Below are 23,532 nucleotides of genomic sequence, written 5' to 3'. Positions count from 1 at the left end.
CTCAGAAACACTTAGTATAAAACACCAAAATAAATGTTTTGGTAGCATAGCAAATTTGAGACAAACCTTCCATTTCAGGTTTCTGCTCCAAGCACTCCCTGTAGGAATCAGTTTTTAGGGCCTGTTGCTGCAGTCCTGTTAAAGTAACTCCAGAGGCTCCTGATGGGTTCCTCAGGTTTTGTAGTGCCCACGTCTGTGACTGGGGAAATCATCTGGTCCTGGGGTGGCAGAGACTGTTGTTTCACTCAGATATTTCTTCACAATGATTATGTGTCCTGGTAGCCACGGCTGGCACCATGAGTCTTGGGGATTGTTGGAGCTGGAATGTGATGTGGGAGCAGGAAAGATGGCAATGGAGAAGACCAAAAGTGCACTGGGGGCTTACAGAGTTCAGCACAAACACAGGATGGTGACCAGAAAGCTCTTCAAGGTGTATAAACATACGATCATGGGTCAGTATATGAAGAGAGACTGCATCCCTCTCCCAAAAGCTTTCCATCAGTTCATAATAAGGGCTTGCTTTCCTGTGTAGTATCTTCACCACGGCTGCTGAGGTTTTTTTCCTTCTCTTGCCCTATCTACAGATATATCCAGTGTGCACATGGATCCCTTCCCAAATCATGTCCACACCTTCAATTTATTTCACCCTTTCCTTCCTCGAGTCCATCTGAAATGCAGCCACTGAAAAAAGTAGACGTGTTCTGCCTGCATTCCCAAAAGAGACCCTCTCCCAAAAGTCCCTAGGGAGGATCTCTCCCTGGCAGAGGAAGAGTCTGGTCTGTAGCACCACAGGATTTTGCTGAATTGGTGACATGGGGTCTTGTACTACTCCCTAGGTACAGAGGGAAGACGTACAGGGCGACCGTGAAGATCGTGCGGACGTCGGACCAGGTGGCAGATTTCTGCAGGAGGGTCTGCGCAAAGCTCGAGTGCTGCCCCAACCTCTTCAGCCCTGTGCTGGTGGCCGAAGTCTGCCCTGAGAACTGCTCCATCCACACCAAAACCAAGTACAGTGAGTATTGGAAAAATCCCTCTTGGTGCTGGCTGGGAGCCAGAGAAGTGGGAGATGGTGTGTGGTGAAGAAAAGGAGTTGTGTGATATGTTAATACTGACTAGGATTCATCTCATCTAAGAGCAATTATTTAATCCTGAGGCCACCACAGGTTCCCTTAGAATCCTGTACCAGAAAACTGCCCCATCTCACTCCATCCTAATATATCTCTTTGAAAGTCATAATTTTTTTAAAGTCTTGACTTTCTTTCTTATCTAAAGTTAACACAAGGATCACATAAAAGGAACCTGTAGTGGGAAGCTGAGATTTAAACTTGCTACATCTGAGAGGGCTTCATTTTGTGAGATGAATCCTCTTGGTAAAGATTTCTGGCATACACACCAGCACAGGCCAGTACCACAGTGCTGAGATGCTGGAAGATTTGGGAACACTGACTCCCTACTCAGTGTTTAATATTTAGACATGATCCTGCCTTTTCAGGAAGGCTGTTGTCAGGCGTGTGTTCAGCACTTGTTGTTATCAATGTTACTGATACTGTTGGCTCTTAAACAGGTCAGGAGAGTGGAAGAGTGCTGTCCTTCTTCCACAAAGGTTGTAGAAAGCAGTATGATTGATTTAAAGCGATTCTCTTGTGTTTGGTGCCACAGTAGAAGAAGGGGTAGGCTTAGGGGGATACTGAGATCACTGAGGATGGGTCTCTGTAGAAGTCTACACCTGAGCTGGAGTCCTGGCTCCCACTGGTAGCAAATGGGGAGCTGGAGGAGTGCAGCTGGGGGAGCTCCAGCTGAGGTTGTCCCATCTCCAAGTTGATGGGTTTATGTGACTGGATTAATTTTTTCCTCTAAACTCCATTGATTTGTTGAAAGGCTCAGTTTAGTTACGAACTTTGGCATGGGTGCCAAGTGCCACTTTAGTTGTCCTGGGATACCCTACATGGTCAAGGGCAGAGTGTCTTTCATCCCCAAAACATGTCAGAAGGCATTTAACACAAGCATCTAAGAGTCTGAAAGGGGACACTCACATCCTTAATTTCAACTTGGGCCGCAAAATAGTTGAAAGCAATAAAAACCCATTCCTTTGTTCGTGATTGAGGATAGCTGGCCCTCTCCCCTCTCTGCTGAAAACATTACCAAGTGGAAGGGTGTCTGAGACTGTTACCTCACACAGAACTGCATGGGATCAAATCTGGAACTTGTTGGCCTGTGTCCCTCCAAATCACTGCTCAGCTCTGCGTAAACACATACTGTTAAATTCTGAAGTCTTCGTTCATCATCAATAAATCTGGATACATAACAGCTGTAACACCCTATGCTAGTCCAACATGGCATCTTGTGTTTATGCTGGACATTTTTTTTCCAAATCAATGTATTTTAAAGTTTAAATTGTACCTAGAATACATTCCTGAACCTGTAGCAAGGAAGCAAGGCAAGGTTCCTTCTTTTGGTGGTTAAAGTTTTTAATGGGCATTGTGCTTCGTTTCTCCAGCTTATTACTATGGGAAGAGGAAAAAAATCATTAAGCCACCAATTGGGGAAAATAACAACACGAAAAGTGGCCATGTCAAGCCAGCCAGACGCAGAAAGAGGCGGAAATCCATCTTTGTGCAGAAGAAAAGGAGGTCTTCAGCTGTGGATTTGAATGCTGCAGCCTCTGCAGAGGTTTGTGTTGCTGGGATAAATCAGCAAAAACCCTTTGGGGCTTCTTTTTGTCCCCCATTCTGCATTTTCCTTTTGGGGGGCTTCTCAGCACACCTGAACATTTCTAGCTTCTGTTTTGAACCCTTCCTTGCTCCTCTGTTCTTCTAAGGTCAGACTGGTTTTATTGGGGCACTTTGGGGATTTTTACCTGGTCCATTTCAGAAGTAGCAAGCAGATTTTTTGCTCCCACCTTCCCAATGCTCATTGGTTGACGTGCTGCCTGATATATCTTTGTTTTATTTCCTTCCTTGAAAGCAGGCAGATGAGCCTGTTAGATGCTTTGTACAGCATTTAGCAGAGTGAAGGAACTCTGTGATCCATGTCTAAGAGCTCTAAGTATTATAATAAATAATGATTGCTCATGAGCCATTGTGGTTTGAAGGAATTTTATTTTTTTCGTTAACTATTTGTCATATTTTTTGGCTCACGACATCAAGCCTTAGCATACAAGCAAATGGTTTGTGTCCCAGATACAGAATTTGAGGGCTCAGTCTTTCCACTCTGCTGTGTGATGCGACAGGGTCTGAGCATCAGCAAAGATTCATCTCCAAATTAAACCTGGAATAGACTTAGTTCTGTGTGGGCTGTTTCTGGGGGCTTTTCCCATGGTAGCAATAACAAGGTTCATGTGTGGTTTCCCTTCCTCAGCTGAGTGCCAGTGATTGCTGCTTTGTGCAATGTGAAATAAAACTGTTTTACTTAAATTCCCTCTACTTCAACTAGAGTAAGGTATTTTATTCAGCTTTCCATTGATTGCCTTCATCTTCACGGCTTGGTCCTCATTCAGGTGTAGTTCTGCTTCATTTCCTTAGATTATACCTGCTTCAGAGGAACTTAAACTTATGTTAAGCCTAAATCAACCATTAGCAAAGTTTTTCAACCTTTCAGCCAGTACAACTATCTTTGTCTAAATTGCTCTTTCACTCAATACCTGAGCATACAGCTTTGGGTGCCTGCTCACACTTGGATCAGAGCTAAGCTGTCAAAGCTGTTTGGGCAACTCGTGTATATAAGGTTCAAAATGCACGGTTTCCATCAGCTGGTGTGTGCTTGCAAGCTCTGTGTGACAGAAGTAACAAGAATCTGGTGTAATACTTTAAATGGACCTTTGGGCTTCACCTCCAGCAGTTCAGTGTTGGGCTGGAAGCAGGGAAATCTGGGTGAAATCCTCTGTCCTGAGTTTTGCAGAATTGTCACTAGAAGAGTGCTATCTTGAACATGTAGATATTTACAAAAGGCACCAAAATTTCCCTTTTTTCAGGACCAATGACACCCAAACCAATTTGAAGCAATGTGAAGGTTTAAAGTCAAGCCTGTTTCTGGTCTTACTTCATTTCAATCAACCTGAATTTCATTTTATCCTCGTAGTATTTTCCATTTCTCCTCCTGTGCATCTGCAGCGCCACAGGTTTTGAGATACCAGCCCAAGAGAGGAACATTTCATGCTGGATGAGTTATTGCTGTTGACCTTTAGCTAGGAGGAGAAAAAGGATTTTCTGCCACGTACTTTTTTTCTTCTATGTTTTGTAACAAACCTAAATCGAGGGCTAATTCACTTAGCGCTGTAATGAAAACGAGGTAATTCAGTTAAAATAAATGTTACCCCGGACCAGCATGACCATGGGAATGCAGTTTGACCCCGTGCCTTTGGATTTGCTGCTGTATCCATCTCCTGGATGCTGTTTCTCTGTGCAGGAGAGCGAGGACGACGAGCCGGACGCGATGGAGGATGAGACGGGGAGCGAGGAAACGAGCTCGGAGCTGCGGGATGACCAGACGGACACATCCTCAGCCGAGGTGCCCTCCACCAGGCCCCGGCGAGCGGTCACCCTGCGGAGCAGCACCGAGCAGGACAGGCCTCCTCCCACGGAGAGAGCCCGCCGGAGCCGGAGACCCCAGCCCCACGCCTACAGCGAGGCAGAGAAGGGCACGCAAGCCAAGGAAGTGAGTGTGTCCCGTTTCATAGCAGAATTCCTCCTAAATTCACCTTCAGGGCCAAACCTCCCTGGCCTGAGGGGGGTATCCCTGCCCTGGTTCTCCACAGAATGTAGTTTGCTTTATGAAAACTTTCCTCCTTTTTTTTTTTTTTTTTTTTTTTATTTCTATTTGCAGGAAATTAAGCAAGAAGAGGAAGAGAAGCTTGTCCTGGACAGTAACCCACTGGAGTGGACTGTGACTGATGTCGTGAGGTTTATTAAACTCACTGACTGTGCACCCCTTGCCAAAATATTTCAGGAGCAGGTAGGAGTCCTTTTGTCACTTGTCCCTTTGTGTCTGTGGTGCCTGTTCGTGTAACAGCACATCCCACCTTGCTGGCTGGGCCTGGGGCTTTGGTAAAGAGATCATGACCAGACTTCAGATCCATCAGGCCAAGTTATAACACCAGTTTTGGCAAGGCATGTAAACCCTTAGGAATTTGAGTCAGAGCCTTGCCAGATCCTCAGAGAGTCCAGAAACTCAATAGCCTTATGAAAAACCCTTGGGGAAAGCAGGTTTGGTCGTTTCATGCCAAGGTCCGTGGTGCCATACCGGTGTCCCATAGGTAGGAACCTCAGTGTAAAAACAGGTAATGGCTGCCTGGCACATACCAGGCTTTCTCCTGGCCACATGGCTTGCATCCTGTTCTAAAATACTGGCCTGGGAAGTAGAAGAGTGCTGCTTGAAGCCAAAGCTGGCTGTCTGAATTTTGCCATTAACACCTAGATGCCTCTAGTGTGTAGGTACCCCATTCCTAGCTATGTTCCTCTGAAGATCTGCCAGTCAGGCCTTGGATGACCTAAATTTAGGAGATGCCAATCTTCTCCTCGTTAAGGAGATAGGTTTGCAGGAGCAGAAGCCAATGTTCTTCATCTCAAGCCAGTGTGAGCATGTAAAACTTTTATGGAAAAAGCCATTCCTTGGCTAATGAGTAGCAGCCACTGCTGAGGGTAAAGGGCAGCACTAACGAGCCATAGTTAGGAAGAAGTAAGTGTGGTTAATTAGTCAGTGGTGTGGCCAACTGCTCATTGAACTATTACTGATTCTTCACCATGGATAACTCCAGCTGCTGTGGCTGGGAGAAGGTGGAGGGTGAGTTTGGAGCGAGTGCAACTCTCCAGAGCAGGATGCTGCAGTTGCTGTGTCACAGCGAGCTCCAGCCATTTGTTAACCAGCCTGGAACAACGCCAGGGCGTGGAGGCCAACCCTGTCTCTCCTTTGCCAGAGAGTTTTATAGGGACTTGAATCAAACACAGATGGCTGGAGCTTTTCCTTGTGAAGCTCTGGTGCAATGGGCCATGCCATCAGCCTTCAGTGGAGGATGAACCTGAGCTGCAGACAGTCCTGATCAAAGCAGCACTTCAAGTGTCTAAATCCTCCTTGTGTTCAGTGCTGCCTAATCAGGGCTGTCCTGAGGAGTTTATGTTGGCTGTGAGTTGCTGTGCACAGGCTCTGATCTTCCCTAAGGGGTAAAAAGCAGTTTTGTGGCCTGATCATCATTTCAGTCCATTAAAGAATTAAGAGAACTCAATCTCTTTATTAAGAAGAGGATCATAAAGCCAACAGTAGTCCCCAGTAAAATTGCTCATCTGGGGTACTGGTTCATGGAGTTATGCCTGAGGGAAGGAGATGACCTGCAGAGGTCCTTTCCAGCTTACACTATTCTGGGACTGTGGGGCATTAGAGATTGCAAGGGCTCTGGGCAGTCGGGGCTCCTCTTTCTTGGTCATTCAGCAGGGGAACAGGGCAGGTCCTGGGTGGACCTGGGGACAGGGCATGGAGCAAGGCAGACACAAACCTGTGCTGAGCAAATTGTGGGCCAGAGGAGGTGGGGAAAGGGTCTGACTTGGCAGTGGGACCAGCATCAGTTTCTCCATTCAGCTCCCTCCTCGTGTCTCTGCAGCCTGCCCCTTGTTTCAGTTCCTCAGGCATGAAATGGGACTGACCAGATGTCTGTGGACTCTGCAGAGGTTCTTTAGGTGATCCCTCATTTCAACAGCTGTGAGGCTTTTCCCAGACTGGGGGTTAAGGTGAGAACCTATGAAGAGACCCAAGACAACTTCTGAAAAAACATGTATCTCAGGGAAGGGAGATGGGCAGCGTCAGAGCGGGACAAAAAAGCCGAGGACAAAGGGACTGAATTTTTAGGGCAAACTTCCCTTCTTGTTCCTCCAAACTCACTTACACATTCTGCCCTCCAGGGTCCACAGACAAATCCATTTTCCCTGTGTTTCTTTCCCCAGGACATCGATGGCCAGGCCCTCCTGTTGTTGACGCTGCCCACAGTGCAGGAGTGCATGGAGCTGAAGCTGGGTCCAGCCATCAAACTGTGCCACCAGATCGAGCGAGTAAAAGTTGCTTTCTATGCACAGTATGCCAACTGACTGCAGTTCTCTGTTCCTTCCTGTCCTCCTCCTTGTTCCCTGTCTTTTTTTAACATCTCAGCTTGTTCAAGAGATTTTCTTCCCCCATATCCTTTTTCTTTTCTGAGAGCAAGTGGAATTGGAAGCACTGGGAATTAACCCATAGCGGCGAAGAAAAACACAAAAGAAAACTAGCAACAAATGGAACTAATTTTTCTGTACTTGTAAAGCACATGGAAGGACTGCTGGCATCTCTTCTCCTGAGCCTCTCCAACCCATTGCCCAGTGGTGCAAGGCCAGCACGGATCAGGTGGTTTGTCACCAAACCAAACCTACCAGTGGCAGACACATTCCCTAGGAGAAGGGTCAGACGTTCCCAGATGGTGATGCTTTGTCTAGGACAATTTCTGGACATGAATATTTCTTTTAGATAACTCTGACACTCTTCTTTCATATTGAAATGTAAGTGATCATTTGTAGCATTACCTGGGGTTTAACTGCAAATTTGATCTTGGTGATCAATGGGCTTTTTTTTTTTTCTTTTCTTCCACCTCTCTTGTTTTACAAAAGGAAAAAGTGTTACACCAGGCTACGCTGGTAATTCCTGAGTCAGTTTTGAAAGGGGACTCAACCCATGGTCTCTCTGGTATCAAAGTTGCAGTGAACTGACAGGGGTGACACAGGACCTGGTGGGGCAGCAGCACATCCTGAGCCACGCTGGCTCTGCACAATCAGCTGAGTATCTCTGTGATGGGATCTGTACAATGCTGCATTCTTGTACAGGAACATGAAGGCTTTCAACCTGACTTTTAGCCATATGGTGACAGCAGACTGGGATCAGGGACTCCTGCTTACCCCTGTGCTCAGAAGAACCTACTGACCAACACCAGGCTGCACCTGCTGCGTTCTCCTTCTTTGGTTTCCTTCTTAAATTCTTTGGAGAAGAGAGACAACCTTGAGAAATAAATACTCTGGAATAGATCTAAATCTTGCCCAGCGAGTGTGTTAGGCAAGAAGCATTGACTCTGTTTGCTATGCATCACTTGGGAATTCCTAGCTGGTCTTTCAGTGAGTTTCCTGATTTGCCACTGAGGAATGGGATGGGTGCAACTGCTGCAGGCTGGACCAGATGCTGAGACATTCATCAGAAATGTTCTTACGTGGGAGATGGACAGGACTGGATCTGTTCTCAGCTGTTGTTTTGTACTGAAGATCTTGTTCAAGTTTTAATCCGTTCAAGGGAGTATTAGTTGCCTCTGCATCAAATGGTGGGGTTTTGTTCTTCAGAAGTCCAGGAACATGGTTCTGTAGCGGGGCAGATATTAAAAAAACCTGGGTTTTAGACTGGATTTCCTACTGACAGTAGCAGTGAAATGGGTCACTGCAACTGTTTGAGAACTACTTTGGATCCCTCTCAGGGTCCCCTAAAAATGTTGCTCCTTGTTTCACCTCTGAAAGACAGAAGGATTGCACCCAGCAAAGTGAGGGCACAGCTGAGAAAATCAGGGAGGCTGCTTCTCCCATCTCCTCCTTGCTTCAGCGCAGTCCTGGTGTTACAGCTGTCAGCAGGAGACAGCTCCTGGGAGGATTCTGTCAGGAGAACTGGCGCATGAGGACATTCCAAGGAAGGGAAGCAGAAAGGCTGTTTGCTGAACAGCGTTCCAGCACCAATCCTTTACTCGTCACATCCAGCTTCTTTTGCTGCTCTGATGGTCTTGGAGTTTCTGGCCTCTGGGATTTGTCAGAGACATTTAATGCCTTCTGGGACACACTGCAAAAATGTCATTTTTTGTCTCCATCAGCCTTGTAACTGTAGATATTCCTATGGCAGCTAATTCCTCGTGGAGGCACAATCGGGGAGCAGACACACACAGACTCTGAGAGCAGCCAGCTCTAGTCCTGGCCAAGCAGGGAATGGGTGAAGCATAGAGCCAAGAACATGGGAATCTTTACTGATTGTTCAGGGAAGTTTAATCATATTGAAAACTCGAACTATTAAACAACAACAAAAAAGTTCTAATTTTACCTTGAGCTGGCTCTTTTATTTCCACAGGTTTCTCTCTCCTCACCATTTGTCTTTCACTTTACTGTTCATCAGTGTTGCCTCATTTATCACTCTCTGTCCTTTCAGAGAAGTTGATAAGCTAAATCTTTATGCTAAAATTACCTTGGGTGGTAAATGCTTTACTGTTTATTTTTAGTCTGCAGGTTGGAAAGAGATATGGGATTGGGGTACTGTTGTCTGTTGCATTGATTGCTTTCCAGAAAAGCTGGAGCTGAACTTCTTTGGCTGTTTCTTACACAAGTGGAGAATGGTTGGTGTGTGGTTTAACTGGACAATGTGCTCAGATTGAGCAGAGATCAGAAGGAACTAATCACTCTTGCCTGGACTTCATTTAAATTCTGGAACATCAGTAAAGCTTTGGAGTAATGTATTTCAAAGGAGATGATGGAAATCCTATCTTGCTAGGGTAAAATGCCACTTTACTTTGCAAAGTAGAAGTATAAACCACTGTAAGTTTGGGGGTGTTTTTGGTCCAGACCTGATTGATTGTAAGTTAAATTCAGAGCTGCTGCTGCTTCACAGATACACGAATGACAGTGGTGAAGCCACATCTTCTCGCCTCCCTGTCCTGAATTTGGCACCTAGGCCTGAAGTTTATTGTGTTATCAGCTGCAAAAGGCCACTGCTGTGAAGTGCTGAACTCATGGTTATCCAAGGCCGTTGCCAAGGGCTGGGGAGCAGCCCTTGCTGTTGGATGCTGACCTTCAGCACACTGACACAGAAGGCTTTGCAGGTGTTACTGGACTCTCTTTGGGCATAGGACCAAAGATAGGCATTTTTGGAACAAAAAGAGGGGGCTGAAGAGTGTGTGGTGCCTGCCCATCGTCATCTGCACTGGCTTCTTTGGAGCTTGCGCTCATCAGGCTGAACAGGTCCATGGGCAGGTCCCTGCTCCTTTCACAACCTTTGCCTTGAGATTATCAGCCAATTCCCACTTTGCAGGCCCAAAGCATCCATCTCTGAATTGAATGAAATCAATAACTTAAGGAATGTCCATGATTCCCTGGCTGGTTGTCCTGCCTTCCTCCTGCTGTCATGGATGCTCTTCAAGAAAAGTGGTCTTTGGTTTCAGGGCTTCTCTTCCTTTTTCAGTTCACAAACACAGCTCCCCTCCAGACTCTCATTTTTTAACTCAGTACCAGGATGACCAAGCCCTGGCTTTTCCTACCTCTCAGAGGCATGAAGTCCCCTCAGCTCTGAGAGGGATTTCAGGGTCTCCAGCTCTTTTGTGTTACCTATATTCCATAATCCTTGATAGTTTGGTCCTGCAGGGTGCAGAAACTGCCTAAAAATGCTGTGTGCCCTCAGGAAACACCAAAATCCAAGCACACCCTGTCCTTAGTGAAGTATCCAGTAGGTACATGTCCTAGCTGAGATGGCCTGACCCACACTGCCAGAGGTATTTGGATACTTGCTGAGATGTACACAGTTTGTAAGTGGGACACCTAAACTCCTTTATTTTACTCTGGGCAAACAGCTAATTTGCCTTAACCTGGAAAGTCGCCATTCCTTGGCTTTGACCTTCGGCCTTTTGCAGTCCCAGTTGTGTGGTGTCCCTGTCTCAGCCCTCTGAAGGCAAACCAGGCAATGTTGGGCTGCCATCATCAGCATTCAGTCACCTTAAAGCCTGCCTTGGTCTTGTCAGGGCACAGAATGGAATTTGGCAGAGCTGCTGTGCTGTGTCCGTGTTTCAGACGCTCCGTACAATCAGGGCACTTCAGATACTTTCTGCTTTCCTGGTGCAGTGCATCTGGAAAATGATGAACTCAGAGTGTTCCTCTCATTTCCAAATTCAAGTGCCAAAAGAGAAGAACATGCTGCGACTGAACTCCATTAAAACCAGCTTTATTGCACGTGGATAAGTACGGTCCCAAGGGCTCCATTTTGGTGCTAAGATAATGTCACGCTGTATTTTCCATCGCTTGGGATTGCAAAGCTGATTCCTTATTCCAGGAAATACTTTCTGTAATCTGCAACATCTTGAACATTAGGATTTTTTTTTTTCTTGTGACTGTACACTTTCTAACTTTGATACACTCAACAAATACCCCTTCACCCACAATCCTGTGAGTTTTGGAGATGTTTTATACAGTATATTCATGTAAAAATTCTTTCAAAATGTGGATGCATGTATATTTTCCTCTCAGTAATATTCTTCATCGCATCAGCTGACCCAGAACTAAAGGAATCTGTTACTTGGGATTTGATCCAGAAATAACTGAGGTTAGCATTAGGGCCCTCACCGATGTGTGGGCTGTGGGACCAAATCTTCACCAATTTCTCTTACTTAGAAGTCAAAAAGTCTGTGCTTAATTAACAGAAAATTTAAATGCCTCCTTCTCCTAGAAGGCAGAAATGCAGCTGCAATCTGCCAGGCATCACAAGAGAGGGCTCATGTCCTTAGGTGCTCATGAACTCCCAGTAAAGGAGCAGAGACATTTAATGGTCTGATTTATTCTTTGGTACAATACTCCAGCAAGAAGTGTAGATGGTGTTAATGGCTGCATGTAGAATATGAGCCAGTCATCAAAGATGAGAATTTTATAGCCCAGCAGTCCTTTAAATGTCAGCTGTCCTGCAGGAGAAGAGTGGTTTTGCAGGGGTTTGGTGCCATGCACAGGAATTCTCTCACAGATGTGAACTGCACAAACCTGGGTCATAGTTACAAATACTTGTGGCCTTTTTTTGGTTTTTTTTTGTCTATTGTGTTAATTTTTACAGTGAAAAAGGTAAGTCTTGATGACTGCCAGGGATGTGGGAGAGGGGAGAGGGGGCTTCAGGAAGGAAAGAAGCTGGAGTTCTGGGTTTGAGGTGTCTTTGTGGAGAGGGACCTCTCACAACAGAAGCACAGCTGGGGTCTGTGAGCATCATTCCTGAAAGCTTTTCTTTTCACAGCAGAGATGGTTTTTGAGTCCCAGCAGGGGCCAGGTGAGAGGAGGGAAAGAAGCTGGCAATAGACTCAGTTCTTCAATGCTGAAAGGTTCTAATTGTGTTTTCCCTGTGGAGGTACAGAAATTTGGCTCAGATGTCTCTAGGCTCCTTGGCTGGATAGAAGGGAAAATCAGTCTGTCTTGTACCTAATTCCTGTGTGTCTTGTGGGGCTAGGGGGCTGAAGACTGTTGTCTTGCACCTTCCAGACCTCCATAGGAAATACCAGGCTAAAACTTGAGCTGTCTCCCACAGGAAAAGGCGACATTGCCCTGAGTTCAGGTTGTGGATCAGTGTTCTGGTGTGACAGGATGAAAATGCTCATTGCCAGGGCACCCCACCTGCTTCTTGTGGCTCCAGCCTCACTGGAGATGATGGACATATAAATGTCCATAATTTATACATTGTACATGTGTGCATTCCATTTCCCAGTCCCTCTTCTGCCAGACCTGGTCAGGGTGTGCCAACACATGCAGTTACTCCAGCAGCCTTTGCCTTCAGGGACCTGCTTGCTGGAAGACTCCTTGGGAATGGTACCATGACACTTCCACATGCACAGGCAGGGGTGTCCTGTGTGGGCCAAGAGAGGTGAAAGTCTCAAATGCAGCCTTGGAGGGGAGTTGAGTCTTTTCATGTGCCTTGTGTAGGACAAGGCAAGCGCTTAAACCCTCCTGTCTCTCACGGAACAGCAGGAATTTGCTCCACAACCAGCAGTTATGCTCCATTCGTGGTGGTGCACGTTGGAAAACTTCAAATTGTTTTGCATTCCAGTTTGTACTGAAGGTTTTGACTCCAAGTTTGTGTACATAATCCCTTTGGTGTGTTGATACGTATGTGCGTGTATATATATGTATATATATGTGCGTGTATATGTATGTGTATATATATATACATATAAATCAATCAATGCTGGTGTTTTTACTTTTTAAAGTTCCCAGGGCGAAGGGCATGTTGTCAGTTTGCTGTAAGATTCTATTCTGTATATATGTTTTCATGTAAATAAGTGAAAATCTATATTCAGAGTTATATTTTAATTTTTATTCAGAATGAAATCCCTTTTTACTTGAAACAGTTGTAAGCCACGTTGTTAATAAAGTAACAATAAGTCATTTATCTCTCCAGGGTGGTTTTTTTTGCTTGACAGGGCTGTGTTTTGATGTATCTGTGTGTCCAAGCTGCCTGGATCAGTTTTGCCTTCACTGAGCCCCCAAACTTCCAGAGGTACAGCACAGCCTCCCTGATACCCTTCATAGATGCCAAAAGTTTGGATTTATGTGTCTGGAAGTTCTTCCCAGAAGCAGGATGTGAAACAAGGAAGATGGTGAGTGGTGAGGGGAGGCAACAGCATCCAATGAGTTTTTAGGAAAGTGAAGGGAGGAGGGTGAAAGGAATGAAAATAATCCAGTGAGCAACAGGCAAAGGAGAATGTAGTGACAGAGGAGTCACTGGTGGCAGGACAAGAGTTACAGCAGGGCCACAGCACATGGAGTAGGGAGGCAAAAAATAAAACTTCCCCAGGTGCACAGCAGCCATTGGACATGGGGGAAGCTATCCTGCAGTGGGGAAAAAGCTGTGGATTCATTCCAAAGGGTGGGCTTCGGACATACCCGCTTTGCCAGGCAAAACCTTGTGTTACGTGTCTCGTGTGATGTTTTCCCTGCAGTTACAGGCTGTGAAATGAGCTTAAATTCCAGCTTTGCAAGTCCTGTCACCTTTCACACCTTTTTATGGCATCCTGAATCCTGCTGTGAGGGTCTCTGTGAGTTGGACTAGCTTGGCTACCACGCATTTGTCACTGGTCTCATCACTTATCCCCTCTGCCCCAGTGGAAGCAGGGTGGTGCACACCCCGACAGGACCCATTGATGTGTGCATGGGAGAGAGTGAGCACAGAGTCCACAGAATTGGCTAACAAGTGTTTGGATGACTCTTGTTTTTGTTTTTGCTCCATCACTCCTATTTAGATGCCTCTTGTGGATACAGTAAAAGGGGAGAAACAAAATTTCTCCCTCTGTGTTCCACCATTTCTCTGATTCATCAAGACCAGCTATTTTCTGTCAGGCAAAAACACAACCATGGGCAAGCAAGTGGGGCTAGGGTGACTTACAAAGGGATCAAGCCACTGCAAAGATTGTTATTTTACGATGTCAACAAGTCTTGGGGTGATAATCCTGTGGTCTGACTCCCTATGACACTGTCCTAAAGTCCAGGCTTTGGGAGGAGAAAAGTGTGGGTAGTCAGTGACGTGACCTGTCCAGACAGCCTTGAGAATAAAGCATCAGACCAATGGGTACTGCTGAGTGTTGACAAATGCCCTGCTGGACCACAGAAGAGCTCCCTGAAAGGTAGAGAATGGGAAGGATTTATCAAAGGAGATAATTCTGAGGTGAATCTGATGGCAGCATAAAACTGAAAGAGCAGAAGCTTGAATGGTTTATGATGCTCTTCAGAATCCAGAGGTGAAAATAAATCCATGTATCTCCCCATAGCTCATTACATAGTCATTTAAAAGTAATGCCAAGTTCAGACACCAGTTTTTAAATTTCTGCCCCAGCTGAGGCAAGACATGCTCAGAGCTCTGCAAAGAGCTAATTTTTGGAGAATGGGAAGTGATTTTAGTAAAACGCTGGCAAGATACTCCCAACTGAGTTCCTTGAAATTAATGACCAACACATGAAATATGGTTGCCATATATCATTTCCTGAGGGGAAAAATACCAACCAGCCAGTCTTGCTTCTGATACCACAGGCCAAGATTTTGAAGACCACCTCCATTTTTAGTGTTTTTCATGTACAATTAATTTGTGAAAGTCTTCCAGATACTTGATCTGATTTGTTGACACAATCAAGCAGTCATGTAGGTGGAAGTATGAACACCAACATGTCAACCATCCCATTAAAAAACACCTACAAAACTAAAGTTAAATTTTCAGGTCTCTGAGGAAACACCATCTTTCTTTCCTGCATACAGAATGAAAACAAGCAGGTAGTTATATTTCACTCCCACGGTTCGTAGACAGACTTTCAAGGCAAATAATTATTGTTTTTAATAACCATGTTGTTACTGTTACTGCTGCTGTTGATAGCAGTTTTACTGCTTTTTTAATTTCGAGATTCATGCCTTTCTGTGAAATTGAATGATTCTCCAAGTCCCTCTACTGCTACAATATTTTCTTAAGACTGATAGACCTCTTGCTGTAGTGTCTGTACTCAATTACTGTAAGTTGGTTTTATAACTACATCTCAGCCGAAGTTGCAATTATGCTGTCTTCTCTAATAAGTCATAAAACCAGAGAAAAAATAGTGCTGCAGGACACCTGGAGGTGTCAGGCTGACCGTTTCCCCTCTGCAAGGCAGGACCAATTAGACAAATCTTACTCCTATTTGGCATTTGTTTAACCTGACCTTCAGAGGGGTGTCAAAATAAGACCTCCAGCAACAAGCCTTTCCCCAGCACTTCCACAGCATGTTAAAAAAAATATAAGTGATGGCATTTGGATGATGAAGCGTAATATTCCCAGGCAAAAACATGGAGCTGATGTTGCCATGGAATGGCCGCTTCATTTTAAAAAGCTCTGTCTGACTGGTGATTAAATGTAGCAATTAATAAAAGTAAAAGCAGAAAATTCATGGTTAAGATGGATTAGATTTCAAGGAAGCAACTGTGGTTATCATTTCCATCCTAAGGAGTGGGTAGGCAGAGCTCATGATGGAGGTGACCGCCCAGGAAGAGCAGATGAGCTGGGAAGGGGCTGGAGCCCCAGGAGCAGCTGAGGGAGCTGGGAAAGGGGCTCAGCCTGGAGCAAAGGAGGCTCCGGGGGGATCTTGTGGCTCTGCACAAGTCCCTGACAGGAGGGGGCAGCCGGGGGGGTCGGGCTCTGCTGCCAGGGAACAGGGACAGGAGGAGAGGAAAAGGAAGGGAAAGGAGGGAAGGAAGGAAGGAAAGGAAGGGAGGGAGGGAGGAAGGAAGGAAGGAAGGAAGGAAGGAAGGAAGGAAGGAAGGAAGGAAGGAAGGAAGGAAGGAAGGAAGGAAGGAAGGAAGGAAGGAAGGAAGGAAGGAAGGAAGGAAGGAATTCGGAAGGAAGGAAGGAAGGAAGGAAGGAAGGAAGGAAGGAAGGAAGGAAGGAAGGAAGGAAGGAAGGAAGGAAGGAAGGAAGGAAAACAAGTCCAAACCCAACACCCACTCTGTCTGTATCAGCTGGACATGCAGAAGGAACAGTCTGTGTCCCTAAATCTCCCTCCCAGCCATGCAGAGCACCTGGGAGATATTCCCTGCCGAGGCCATCAGCAGCCTCCCATGATGATGCCCAGCAAAAAGCAAGGACCTGTTCAGGGGAAGAAAGTGTTGTTATCACTTTCATGGACTTGTCACGGAGACCTGGGGACCTTGCAGGAATCGGGGACCGTGTTCCCACTGGTTTAAGGTGAGATCACACATGTCTCCAGGGAAGAGTGTGCTGGGGGAAATCACCACATTAAAATGCAAACATTCCTCTGAAATTCACTGTTGTTCGTAGCTGGAAGGACTTCAAACATCCGAACTGTGAAACTTTAGGTTTGCACAGGAAAACTGCGAGCTCTGCTGAGCTCCTGGATATATTTGACCTTATTTGCTTTTTACCAGTGCAGTTTTCTCTTCAGAGCCTCCACAGCAGGACTTTCCCTGGCCAAGGAGGGATTGAGCACAGCGGGTCCCCAACCACAACCACTCAGTGCCTGCTCCTGAATGCCAGGCTTTTACACCTTGTTTTTGTGCTCTGTCAGGAAGATATTAGAGAGAAGCGCAAAAGGAGAGAAAACAGGAATCTGGACACCATCTGAGGACTTCTCTGCCTCAAGGACCTACATTAGCCGGGATTAAAGCCCTGAAATACAATCTCATTGAGGGAAAAAACCCTCGTTTTTTTATGTGCTTGTCCAACATCTACAACTGCTGGCTCCTTGGAGCTTGACTTCATTTTTAACCTATATTATTACAAGTGATAAATACATTAATGAGAATGTCGTCAACCAAGAACTGGAATAAACTGGAATAAATTCATAGACCCTTTTTCAGTTGGAAAGTCCTGCTGTCCTCTCTTATCACATGAACCACTGAGGCAGGCCAGGATGATCCTGCACATTTCGCAGCGTGGCACTGAGAAAGTGGGAATCTGTTTCCTCATGCTCCCTGATCCAGGGTCTGTAACACACTTAAAAAGTCAATGTATAAACTTCCCTCTCCTTCAGGTGCTTGGGAACACAGTGTTCCGAAGAGGGAGGCCAGGAGGTACCTTTGTCATGGCATTTCTGGGTGAAATCTGAGTTTTTACACTGTGTCTGTGTGTGTGGGAGGGCAGGGTAGAAAAGAACCGGCCCAAGCCCAAATATTGGTTGAGAATGCAATGGTGGAGGATGAGATCATGTCCACAGGTCTCCAAGAAGGTTCTCTCTCTTATTTCTCTTCTGGGAATGGAATTGCTATTTGAGGTTGGTGCTGGGGGCCTTTTGCTTTATTTTTTATTTTTTAAATTCCAATTTAATTCGTTTAATAAGAAGCAGCTTTTCTGTTTCCACTTAAAGTTGTTCAGCTGTGGCATCAGTGTGCCTGGATGTGTCTCTGTGTGTGAGTCTCCAGTCCATTGTGAAACACAAACCAGAATATCAAGTCTTTGCATTGCCTTAGATCGTGTTTTTTATCTGATATTGAATTAAGTAAAGGGCTTAATGTTCAAAGTGGTGTTCGGGGAGTTACTTGCACAAATTCTGTTATTGCTGTTAATGGGATTTGTGCAGATTGCTTTGAAGATGAGTCCCTTCATGTGGAATAGGAAAAGACATTCTAAATTATAATTTATTTCAGACAAATCTATCTTCAATTTTTTACTGATAGAGCATTAGAGACATGAGGCAAAAAAGCACTTGCTGAATTTTTTATTAGTATTATTGACAGGCATGTGAGGACAGGTTTGTTTCAGATAATCGAGTGAGTATTTGGCTAACTTTTAGAAGTGGACAGAAAGGGACTTTAAATTTTGGAATAAAGATAAAATCTGGTGACATTTCAGAAAAACTACAAAGCTGGAAAGAAATGGTCACGAGATATTTCCTAGACACCACCTTAACAATGCAGCCTAAATACTGAGGGAAATCTTAATTTAGAGAGTGGACAGCTCAGCCTGCAGCTCAGTAGTGCCTCTTAGTTATTTCACCCAGTGATGACACCTGTGGAAGGTGTCCCTGCCCAGGGCAGGGGATGGAACAAGATGATCTTTAAGGTCCCTTCCAACCCAAACCATTCTGTGATTCTATGACCACCCTGGTTTTAAGATGTAGCCAGGAGCAGGCAAGAGCAGGCAAGCCTGGCTGGTGGGACTGTAGAGAAAAAGGTTTGAGGATCCAGCTTTTTCTGGAGAAATCTCATCCCTTCTGACTCCACAGAGGAGTCAGATCAGGTTTGTCTTACATGAGCTGAGGACAGGGAAGTCTGGGCTGATCAGGACACCTGGGGGCTGAGGGTTACAGCCACTAATGCAGAGCAGGACAGCAATATTGCAAGTGTTATTTAATTTGCAGGTGCCTGGGCAGAGAGTTTCTCACCTGACTCCAGCCAAGGCTGGAGACTGTGGTACCCCAGGGCATCCAAGATATGAATGGGATGGCAAATCCAAGGAGAAGTCACACCCTCTTGGAGCAGCAGAAGTGGCATTTTGAGGTCTCTCAGGTAGTGGTAAACACCTGTTTTGAGTCAACTCATTCATGTCCCGCCTGGATTTCTGCCTCTGCAGCTTCCCTGGCTGTACCAGGTGCAATGTGAAATGCTTCCAGACATGGAGACTTCCATTATCCTTTCTGGGAGAACCAAGACCCACACTCCCTTTGTTGTTTCTGTCTCTGAAAGGGTACGTGGGGTGATAACCACCCTGGTCCAGGCAGCTCCTAAAGATGGATGAGCAGCTTAATGCTGCTTTTCTCACTGCTGAGCTTGCAGTGAAGATTTGTGGGCTGCTTCCTCCTCAGATCCTTGGAACCCCTATCTTTTATCCTGTGATCTGGATAACAAAGCTGACAGAAGTTGTATAAATTACAGTCTTCAGAGTATTAATGGCCTGGTTCTAAATGATTAATTACAGGGGATCTCTTGCATTCACAGATCAGTATTAGTGAGTCACGCAGTATTATTCCACAATAGCTCTTCCTAAGTCAGCCTGCCCTGGATGGAAACAGGTTGGTAGTTTCTGAGCAGAGAGGTGTGAAGAAGTTACAGGAGGAGAAAGAGTTTGTGCTTTTTCTACTTGTCATAACTACCTAAATATAGGCTTGTGGCTCAAAGTAAACATGGAGCAATTTAATGCTCTTAACTCACAAGCCAAGGTTACTCCTTTGGAGGGAGCAATTGCTGCTTCACTGAGTGGTCCCATCCCCTCCCTGTGTTCCTCCTCCTTTGTGCCTCATGCTCACATCAGTATTTTGGCAGTTGAGAAATTCACCTTGGGAGAGAAAGAAGGAAAGCATCATCTTTTTCAGCTGCTCATGGATTTACACTGGAATCAGGAACAGGATTTGCCACAGTCCTAAGGACAAGGGCAGACCCTTCCTCACACCACGTGCAGAGCAGGAGAGTTGCATCTCACACAGCTCAGTTATTCACACTTTTCAGTTAGATCAAAACTTGGCTCACTGTATTTTTGCTCCATTAAAAAATAAATCTTTATGATTTTGAAATGAGATTTCCCTCTTTCCCTCCCAAAAACCTGAAAAGGCAGTACTCAGCTGTATCTTCAGGCACTTCTAAAAAACTGGCCCTAGGGGAGCAACTATTTACAACAAGCCAAAACAGGTCCTTTGCTAAATAAAATGATTCCCTGATAATGCAATTCCCAAGGTAGAGAGGGACAAGAGCAAGGACAACATAAGAGACTTTAATTGTCTCCCGTTTCCAGCAGGAAGCAAGCAGAAGGAATAATTGTTAATTGCTGTTAATTGTTGATTGCTGCCTGCTCCATCTGCAAAGTTTCCATTAGGAACTAATGAAACCTTGGAAGAGCTTGGATGGGTGTATTGTTTGTTCTCTGGCTCTACAACTTCTTTCCTCTGTAGCAGGAACAGGGTGAGTTTTCCACTGAGCTTTGTTTAGAAGGATGCTCAGAGCTTCTGACCCTGCCGTGTGTTTTCAGCCATGCCAGAGGGGCACATCTCTGGGAAGAGTTTCATTTCTTCCACAATATGATGAGTATTTTGCTATTATTTTCACAGAATCACAGAATGTTTTGGGTCGGATGGGACCTTAAAGATCATCCAGTTCCAACCTCCTGCCTTCTAGTGGAAGGGGCACCTTCCACTAGACCAGGGTGTTCCAAGCCCTGTCCAACCTGGCCTTCAGCATTTCCAGGGATGAGGCACAACCCACCAAAAGAGGTCTTCAGGACACCCATTTCTGCTTTTCTGCCTCCCAACAGCAGGTTCTTGTGCAAATAAATTTAAGGGCAATTCATCTGGAGCAAGTATTGATACTGAAGCTCAAAAAAGGAACCAAAAAATCCACTTCTCATTCCCACCATTAATTATTGTGACAAAAGTGTCTGTCTTGACAGAAAAAAAGTTGACAAGCTTTGCATCTCCCCTTATCAAGCCTTTTACCTCATCCAGCCTTATTATTTTACTTGGGTCAAATCTGGAGGCACTGGGCTGTACGTGGGACAGGAAGATGGCATATCAGTACCAGGAGCTGCCTCACCTCCTGCCAGCCACTGCATCTATTTCACGTATTTTTTCCATCTCCTTGTCTGTAAAATGTGCAAAGTGTTGCTTACTGCACTTCAAGAATCTTGTGAGTTCCTTAGCTGTGGATAACTAAATATTATGACATATAAAAGCACAGGGTATAGATATATCGTAGACTTCACACTTGTATTTCACACTCTCTATTAATGTGGCACTCCACAGTGACATGATATTTACCAAAAACTTCCTGGAAGCAGATTCAAAAATTTTTTTTTTTTTTTTTTCGAGGCTTAAAACTGTTAAGCTCAGTGTTTATCTGCAATGGCAAGGCAAGGTGCTCAATGAATGGCAATGAAAGGTTTCTAGTCCTAAAAATAGCCTTTCCTACGCTGAGGAAAGAAAAAGAAAGAAAATACCCTGTGAGATTTTTCTGGCATTAAGGCAGTCAGATTGTCTTTTTAAATAGTGTGAAAATTGACAGATTATAAAAAATAGAGAGAACAATCACCGGAGAGTGTACGATAATCTGGCAATATGGAAATTACAAATTTTAATATTTCCCCAGAGCCAATGAAATATGCAAAGGAACAACTGCATAATGCAGCAGGCTCTGTGTAACCCTGAGGTAGCTTGAGTTAGCAAGATATTCTATCCCAGTTGGGTTTTTTTGCTTGGTTAATAACAAATCCACCAAATTACTTCAATGGTGGAGGACAGAAAAATCCTCTCTGAAGTTCAGTTGTTGCACAAAGCTGCTCCATTAAATATCCAGATTTAATGATGCTCTGGTAGTTCCTGATCTTGCTGAATTCTTTACTGCAACATGAGGAGTCAGTTGCTCTAAATTGGTGCAGCTGCCATCAGCATTCAGTTGCCATAATGGATTTTCTTGGTGATCCATCAAACACAGGTTTTCCTCCAGCAGAAACCAGCAAGCCATCCGGAACTGTGGGGAGGTTTGTTCCCTGATCCACGCTCTCCAGCTTGTAACTGGTTTCCTTTTTAAATCACAACATTTTGCTGCAAATTTGGAAGAAATCTGAATGGATGTCACATCCAGGATTCCTGCCTCTTTGGTAATGAAACTGCCGAGTAATTCCTTCTTTAAAGAGAACAAAATATTTTAACTAACATCGGTCACAAAATGGCAATGGTGGTATGTTCCTGCAGACAAACAGCAGCATCAAACTCACCAAGCAGAGTCTGCAAGATGTGAGTTTTGCTTAAGAGTTTCTTTATCCAAGAGCTTTTGTTTGGTTTCAGTGCCTGGGCTGCATTTGGAATAATGGATTGCAGCAATTTCAACATACAGCAGAAAATTCAGCCCAAGCTCGCTCAGGCTCCTGATTCAGAAGAGCACTTCAACATGTGCTTAATTTAAGCATATACTTGAGGGTCTGAAGGGCTGAACAACACACTTGTGCCCCTCTAATTAGAGATTACTCAAATCGTGCTGCAGCACAGACCAGCAACAAAAGATGACTCAACCCATCTTCCCCTAAAGCAGAGCTGGAAGAAAACTCCAGTGGATGAAAAACCTACTTCTGACAAAAAAATGCAAGGATATGCCTATACTTACAGTTACACAGGCATGTTCTGGGCTAAACTAAACAGGGAGGTACTGGTAGAACTGTCCAGAGAGTTCTGAATGTAGAAATTGGATAAAACATTGAAATCAGACTGTTTTATTCAATCCCTCTCCAGTTGTCATAGAAGGCAGTTGCTCAATGAAGCGATGCTTGCTTTGCCTGGAGAGGTGATGTTGACAGTTCATGGTTGACCCACCTTAGGTCCAGACTTACTAAACGTAGGGCAATAAACTTTGCATTGTGCTAGACCTGGACAAGCAGTTTTCTTTGAAGGTGAGGCTCTGCACCAGTCAGATTTTATCATTCAAAGTTTCCACTGAAAATCTTCCAGTTTCCAGTAGTTCTGACTGTAATTGTCCCAAATACTGGTGCTTCAGACAGGAGATCCTCCTCACACATCTTCCCTTTTAACAACTAAACCAACCTGCCTTGCAGTGCTTGGGCTTAGAGGATTACAATAATGGTTTTGATGCAAGTTTATCATCTCCCTTCCCTCTCTCTACAAACTATGGGGTTTTTTTGTTAAATGTGCCAGTTGCCCCTGGATCAACAAGCCAGAACAAATACAATCCTCTAGTAGCAAGAGGAGCAGCCCTTTTTAGGGGGAGCAATCAATCCCCTCCAGCGACACGTGCCTAATGGATCTGTCTCCTTCATTAGCTCTGGGCTCCTAATAACCACTGCCTTTGCCAAATGAGGGATGTGTTATGTCGGCCTCCTCTGCCGTCTTCTCCTCCCTTCCCTGCCTTGTCAGCAGCATGCTAATTTATGTAATCAATTCATAGTACTGCTTAATGAATAGCTTTGAAGTCGTTAGATTCATCTGCTGGTAAAGGGGCTGATTGGTCAGCCTCTGAATCGTTTCCATTTTCTGAGGCTCGAAAGTGTCAGCCAACATAATTGCTTTAGAAACACCCTTGGGAGACACTTGGGAAAGTAGCTGTACAATCCCTCTTTATATTTAAGTGGAAGACAAAGTGGAACAATAATAATACTTAGCATTTTTACCACACTTCATATCATTAAAACACTTCCCCAAACATTAACTAATTCTTGCAGTATGCCCAAAAGGTGAATTATTGCTTCACTTACACAGAAGAGAGCTAGCAGTAAAGACAGTAGATCTCAAGCCTCTTGGATGCTAAAGCTGATGGGTGCTTTTGTGCTCACGAAGGTGTAAACCCAGATTCACAGTGTCCC

The 23,532-nt window shown here is 44.9% G+C and overlaps 1 protein-coding gene across 3 annotated transcripts in view; it reads left to right on the top strand.

The window, feature by feature from the left end:
* The window catches only part of SFMBT2 (Scm like with four mbt domains 2), a 105,606-nt gene extending 92,451 nt beyond the window's left edge, over nucleotides 1–13,155 (top strand). For all 3 annotated transcript variants that reach the window (XM_010407815.4, XM_010407814.4, XM_039570858.1), the window contains 5 exons: nucleotides 837–1,012; nucleotides 2,498–2,670; nucleotides 4,405–4,653; nucleotides 4,822–4,950; nucleotides 6,930–13,155. In XM_010407815.4, coding sequence (XP_010406117.1) covers nucleotides 837–1,012; nucleotides 2,498–2,670; nucleotides 4,405–4,653; nucleotides 4,822–4,950; nucleotides 6,930–7,070 — 868 coding nt within the window. In that variant the 3' untranslated portion in view covers nucleotides 7,071–13,155. The remainder of the gene's footprint in view (nucleotides 1–836; nucleotides 1,013–2,497; nucleotides 2,671–4,404; nucleotides 4,654–4,821; nucleotides 4,951–6,929) is intronic.
* Nucleotides 13,156–23,532: the final 10,377 nt, after the last annotated feature.

The sequence above is a fragment of the Corvus cornix genome, chromosome 1A, assembly GCF_000738735.6.
Source record: "Corvus cornix cornix isolate S_Up_H32 chromosome 1A, ASM73873v5, whole genome shotgun sequence".
Lineage (NCBI taxonomy): Eukaryota > Metazoa > Chordata > Aves > Passeriformes > Corvidae > Corvus > Corvus cornix.
This window is presented reverse-complemented; position numbering and strand designations above follow the sequence as displayed.